Below are 7,041 nucleotides of genomic sequence, written 5' to 3'. Positions count from 1 at the left end.
TTAAGCGTGTCCGCTGTGTTCATTCCTCGCTCCTACACTGGTATGATGTCAATAATCTGTAAAGATAATATTTCATGTCCCCGTTGGCTGTGAATCGCTGACGGTGCTTCAAACGGTTTACCTGTTGAAACCTTTTGCCAAAACGGAACTATTTTTAACTAAATAAAAAATTCAAATAAAGGCCCTATAGTATCTAACTGGCTAACTGAATCCCTTCATTTGTTAACACCAGGTTTTACATTTTGGATTATAATTATTTACAAATAAGCCCATGGTTCTTTACCGTTTTCTGACTAAAATAAATAGAAATAACAGTTCTGATGAAATTAATCATTCTGGTAATTTTGAATAGCTGTGTAGCGGCATTCCATCGGTGTTGTTTTCATTAAGCCACGGTGAGTTCCCTTACACGCGCATGACAGGAGACCATCCATTTCCTTTTCTTCGGATTCTATTTTGAGCAGCAAAGAACGCTGACAAAGTACACAAAAGACTAAACACGGTCATACGGTAAAGAAACTATCTGCTCTCTTGTCTAATGCGGCTCTTTCCTTACACCTGCTGCCGTCATGATGTCATAAATCACCTGACTCCAGCGTCAGTCATTAACATGAACATCTTTCAATATATTTCACCTATAGTTACTACACCGCGAGCATAATTCTGAATATTAAATTATAAACATTTCTGAAATTTCAATTTACTAAAAACACACTTGTGGCTCTTACAAGCTGAATATAAGTTAAAGACACTTGCAGAGCGGTCACATTAAAAGGTCAATTTTAGGGATGTTCCGATCTGATCGGCCGATATTCCCCTTATCGGTTTTGATCGGCGTTCTCAAAACGGCCGATCAAACTTGGCCGATCAGATGACATAAAATCTGCGAGAACTATCAGAGACGTTTCACCGCAACGGAGAAAATGCGCCCGGCGAGGGCCGGCAGAGGGGATCCTCACGCACCGAGCGGCGTCCCTGTCCCGCCGAAATGCGGTCAGCTCAGCCGACACTCGGATCTCCGTGGTCAACTCAGCCGACAAATAATTTCTGTGCCCCGATCCGGAGAGCGAGGGTTTTGATAAAGTTAGCGGAAGGATTCACGTGACACAACATCCGGTTTTGCAAAGTTAGCGGAAAGAACCACGTGAAAAAACATCCGTTTTTCAAAATAAGATGTCGACAAATCATACACTAACAAATACAAGTGAACAATGAACTGATTTTGTATCTTTATAGATCGTTTCTGAGATTTAGCTTAAATTATGCTAAAATTAAAACATTTTTACTGTACCAAGGAAGTTTATAAAAATAAAGGTCAGACTTTTGTATGTTAAAAAAGCACATTTCTGATTATTTGAAGTCCTGTATATAGATTTCCCCAAGAGTTCCAGGAAATGACTGATGCAGATGTGTTCCATACATATATATTTTGCACTATCAGTTGAATCAATATCCTACAGACAAAACACACAATCAGATAATACAAGCTTCTATCATAAACATACAATGTACTTAATGTAATATATATAAATATTTATATAATATATACATTATATCTAATATATACATGTGTATATATATATACACATAACATACATTATATATAAATAAATATTTAGTGTATATATAATATATATTATATACACACAAAATATATATATATTATATATACACTATATTTAGTTCATATATTATATGTGGAGTATATTTCTATATATTGTGAATATATATATAGTTATATATACAAACTATATATATATAGTTATATATACATATATATATACATATAAAATGAATAATTATAGTTCCTTGTTCTAGTGTCTTGAGAGGTTTCTACTCATTTGTGGTGGAGTTATCAGATTCACATGTGTTGTATGAAACATAAAGCTGCTGATTTGATTCTGTGTCGTGCTTAAAAAAAAAAGATCTATTCACCAAAGATGTTTTAAAATAAGTTTTATTTAGGATAAAAACAACATTTAATATACATAAATATGATCAACACAATATGTGATAATTAAAGATCTACTAGGACAAATCAATGAAAGATTTAGCAAGATAATAATTCGATATAATCACATAAACAGAAAAGACAAAACAGAAAAACGGCTTTGACGTGTAGTTTTGGATTCCTAAATGTTACAGTTATTGTTAAGTGACCAGGATACGATGCAATCTGAAGTTTTTTTCCATGAGTTCATAAAGCTGGTAGCTGGAGTCAGGTGAGACGTCTCCTGGAGGTGGTTGTTAGTCCTGGAGCTCACGGCTCAGGGTAATGCCCTGTTCAGACTCACATCACGAGCCTGACTTCCCTTAGACCCACTGCCAGTCTGTAGTGCAATGGGCTTCTTAATGCGACGGCTCCCCCTGGTGGTGGGATTGGAATTGTTTTGGGGGAAAAAAAGGGAAAAAATAAATTTCTCTGCCTCATTGCAGCGATTCCAACGAGTGAGAGGAACGATGCTACAAATGAAGCCATCGGTCTGTTTGTACTGCGAGACGTTAAAAGGCCAAGAAGCGCATGTCATTGCCCGGGAAGACGAGAAGAACCTCCTCGAGCCGGCTTCCCCACTAAGACATTCATCTTTTTTAAATACTCGTGCAGATGGACGTTCCAGCTCTGTGGCCTTTTCCGTATCCCAAACTCGCCCGAGCTTCATCTTCACCGTACACACACGAGAGCCGTATCGATCTTCTCATCCGACTCGCTGCAAGTAAGCAAATCTCCCAAAATGTCAAATTATTTAATCTGTAAAATGGACTTCAACGCACACAGAGGATATTATTATGAGTGTGTGTAGGACCATTTCCTTCATAGAGTCTTGTGTGGGCTTTGTGCTCCTTTACAGATTCTGCGGTCGTGTGTGTGTAACTGTGTGTGTGTGTGTGTGTGTCCTCGCCCTGTTAGACCAGTTTGAGGCACTGCGTGTTGAAGCTGTCCCCCTCGTGGCACGCCACGGCCTCCAGCAGCGCCTGCTTCTTCTGCGTGCTGCGGGACGACTCCAGCTCGTACATGGTGGTCAGGTTGAAGAGGACGCTCTCGTGGAGGTAGAGCGCCGGGTCCTGCTGCACCAGGCCCTCCAGCTGGCCCAGGGACTCCTTCAGGCGGCCCAGATAGAGCAGGCAGACCGCCGCGTTGTTGTTGGCCTAGGAGCGCAGAGGGGGCGGGTTCACACACATGTTGACCAATGGATTTACAGGACTTTAAACCAAATTTCCATGATCAAAAATGTTGTGAAATCTCGGTGTATACATGATACAAATTAATGAGACAATAGTTTAATTAAAAGAATACATACTAATATAAATATGTATTCTTTTAATCAAACTGCGTAAATGAACATATGAATATAAAACATTTACATGACTTTTCCAAAACTTTAGGGATTTTATTTTTGTTCAAGGACATTTCCAGGCATGGAAATAACCATTTTTAAATTCCATGACTTTTCCAGGTTTCCATGACCATATAAATTGTGTACAAGGGGGAGGGGGGAGATACTGGGGATGGAATAAATGCACCCTTTTACCTTGTAATTGCACAGAAGAGGTGGGCGAGGGATCAACTGTCAAGGATACATTTTAGGATGCCTTAAAAAGTAAGAGAATAATAAGAATAATAATTCCGATTTCTATAGCGCTTTTCTGAGTGCCCAAAGACGCTGAAGTCCTCTGGTGAGACACAGCGTGTTACGTCCGGAGCTTTAGAGGCAGATTTATTGTCTCTATGGAGACGGCGAGGCTAGCTGTGTCTCTGCTTTCAGTCTTTATGCTAAGCTAAGCATGTCACGACTCCAGGGGGTCAAATAAAAAACAAAACGAGTAAGCACAACAACAGAAACATTGCCCGGTTCTGTTTTATGAAAATAAAGATTGAAGATTTATTGTGCCAAGTGCACGAGCCTCATTACTTCTGGAGACGCCCTTAGCAACCCGCTCGCCTCTCGGGCCTCTGTGGCCCCTCCCACCCCTCGTCAGAGGAAAGAGGCGCAATTTCACGGATGGCACGCGTCTCATCTCCGAGGTTCTCCGGAGCAGCTGTGATGAACACGGCTGTGGCTATTTATAGCGCCCGTCCCACTAATGCATCACACGGGTCTGCAGATCCGTCGCCGCCGCGATATCGCGCTCATCATCGTTAAACGCCAGGAGGATGATCGATGAAGGATTTACAGAGCTTCATGTTGAAAGATACTTAACAGAAATGGGTCGTAATTTAGGATCAACTTTAAAGATCAGCGACACGGAAGTGACCATTAATCATGTCCTTTAACAATAATTCCCAAATCAAATACATGTTATAGAAGTGCTTTTCAATGACAGTCCACACAACGACGGGAAGATTTGCAAAAAACAGTGAAGTCCCTCTTATAAATAACAGTCAGTGTGTGGGGAGAGACATACGTCATGCGTCATCCTCCTCTTCTGGGTCTTAAAGAAACAAAGCATTCTCCCAAATGTGTATCAACCCCCGTCCCCCATTCATCCTCCAACGGGTCATCCACTAAACACACCATATGTCGTGTTTCTCACATTGACTCTACGTGGTGCATTCAAAGACCTGTTTGTTGCACTTACGACGGGGTTCTTCGGGTCAACTTTCAAAACCTCGGTGAAGGACGCGTGCGCCTCGGTGTAGTTGTTCTGACTGAGGGAGACGAAGGCCCTGGAAAACACACATGTTGCAAATGCATTATCAAATGCCCAAAAAATACATTCACAAAAACCCCAGTGCTAAATCTCACTGTGTAGGATATGCGTGACACAGGATGAAGACGGGATGAGGCCAAACAAGGATGGGAGGTCGATGAGATTCTTGTAGTGTGAATATTTCTGGAGACATGCCCGCATAAACCTCCTGATGCTGCGTGAGGAAAGGCCCCAAACCTAGTCGCTGCAGAGCAAAGCCACCGAGCACCTCATATCACACACACACACACACACACACACACACACACACACACACACACACACACACACACACACACACACACACACACACACACACACACACACACACACACACACACACACACACACACACACACACACACACACACACACACACACACACACACCTGTTCATCAGCACGCATGTGGTGTGAGCCGGCTGGCTCCCGGTCTCCTGGCAGGCCGTCTCCACATCCTGGAAGTACCGCTCGGCCGTTTTTACGTCTCCAATCTGACCCGAGAACAAAGCAAACAGCGGCACATTAACCACTGATGTGTGTGTGTGTGTGTGTTTTGTGAAACTGGGCCAGCACAAGTGTATTAGGATTAGATTTCATAACACCCCCCCGAGGGGAAGAGTTATTGCATCGTTAAAGAACACAAACAGAAACATTGCGATCCCAATCACAGTTCTTCAAATTTATATTTATATATCAACATCAGTCGCGTGTCACACGGTTAGCCTAGCTTAGCTCGGAGACTGGGGGGACTGGGCGAGCCGTTATGGGATGTAACCGGCAGCTAGACGCAGCCTTGTTACTGCGAGGTTGTTAGGAGACCTGTGCCATTGAGGGGGCGGAGCCGATGAACAGACACAATATACTATATATATATAACAGGAAATATACGTTTACGTTTCTGTTCATGTACAAATTCATGCTAAGCTAGATGCTTCATGCTAAGCTAGGCTAACGGACTAATTAACACACACATGGAGCAATATTGAAAAACACTAATTTCTCTCAGAAAAATCTATTTATGATATAATACTCATAATCTCTCCATATTGAATCTGATCTTACATGTTGACAATACATACACAGACACACACATATATATGTTATATCTACTGTATGTATACAGTATTTATCCCAGCAGACGATATAGATTTCTTAACTGTCAGAGACTTTTTGGACTCTTATCTATCCCTTTAAAATATCTCGTCGTACCTTTGTAGGCAATGAGCAACACTGTTTTATGGCAATATTGGATTTTTATATCTCAAGTATTTCATATACTGGATTAACCCAAAACAGAAACCATCTCAACCGGTCCAAAGGGAATCGTGTCTCAGACTCTGTCCATGGTGTGTAGTTCTTTGAATGATCATAAACGTAATCTCAAATTTGATGAGATCTTCTTCTAAATCCGAAATATAAACAAAACAGACAAAGCAACATGTTTTTTTATTGAGCAAAATCAATGACCTTATTCTTATATATGCGAACCGTTAATTAGAAAAAATCTGAGCATTAATATCTTTAAATGTGCGTAACAGGGTTCTGCAGAACACTTCTATTGGGTTACAGTCAGGACGTTGACTGCTTCCTGTTATCGTGCTGCAGGATTTGTCTTTTTGTTGAGCTTCAGTTTATTTATCTCAATAAATAAATCATTATATCATTTTGTTCACTTTCTAACAGCACTGTGTGTGTGTGTGTGTGTGTGTGTGTGTGTGTGTACCTGTAAAAAGATGCGTCCTATGCCGCTGAGCAGCTGCACTCTCTGCTGGGGTTCATACTGGATGATGGAGTGATAGGTCTCCACAGCCAGAACATAGTCCTGTGAGAGAGAGAGAGAGAGAGAGACAGAGAGAGAATGAAGTAACGAGAGAAGATAGAGGCGGGTGAGGTGAACAGTAGGAGGTAGAGACAGGTGGAGGACGAGTGAGGTAAATAAGAGCAGGAGAGTTCAGGCGTGGAGAGAGAGAGGGAGAGAGAGAAGGAGAGAGGGCATTAATCAAACATATGGTGTATTAACTGGGCGATGTGACCCTCCTCCCACCTCCTCACTGCACATCGCTCACATGGTGACTGGACTGCTGAGCGGGACGACAGAGAGGTCAGTGAGGTGTGTGTGTGTGTGTGTGTGTGGGGGGGAGGGAGGGGTTACAGACAGTGTGCATTGCACATGTTTCTTACGACGCAGCTTTTTATTTCTAGTCCCGCTCAGTTTTCAGTGTAAAACTGTTGAACCAGACGTTCAAATCTCATACAGTATACAAAAAATGTCTCTCAAATATCAACGATGACCAGAACTCCAACATGCACCGTCCTGGTGCCACAGATACGCCCTTCAACACCACATGTG

General features: G+C 41.9%; 1 protein-coding gene across 2 annotated transcripts in view; it reads right to left on the bottom strand.

Annotated features, from left to right (window-relative positions):
- Window positions 1-1,939: 1,939 nt before the first annotated feature.
- trappc12 (trafficking protein particle complex subunit 12) overlaps window positions 1,940-7,041 on the bottom strand; it is a 42,504-nt gene continuing 37,402 nt past the window's right edge. For both annotated transcript variants that reach the window (XM_056426392.1, XM_056426393.1), the window contains exons 9-12: window positions 6,415-6,513; window positions 5,079-5,182; window positions 4,579-4,666; window positions 1,940-3,147 (exon numbers count right to left, since the gene is read on the bottom strand). In XM_056426392.1, the coding sequence (XP_056282367.1) occupies window positions 2,905-3,147; window positions 4,579-4,666; window positions 5,079-5,182; window positions 6,415-6,513 (534 nt within the window). In that variant the 3' untranslated portion in view covers window positions 1,940-2,904. The remainder of the gene's footprint in view (window positions 3,148-4,578; window positions 4,667-5,078; window positions 5,183-6,414; window positions 6,514-7,041) is intronic.

The sequence above is a fragment of the Pseudoliparis swirei genome, chromosome 11 (assembly GCF_029220125.1).
Source record: "Pseudoliparis swirei isolate HS2019 ecotype Mariana Trench chromosome 11, NWPU_hadal_v1, whole genome shotgun sequence".
Lineage (NCBI taxonomy): Eukaryota > Metazoa > Chordata > Actinopteri > Perciformes > Liparidae > Pseudoliparis > Pseudoliparis swirei.
This window is presented reverse-complemented; position numbering and strand designations above follow the sequence as displayed.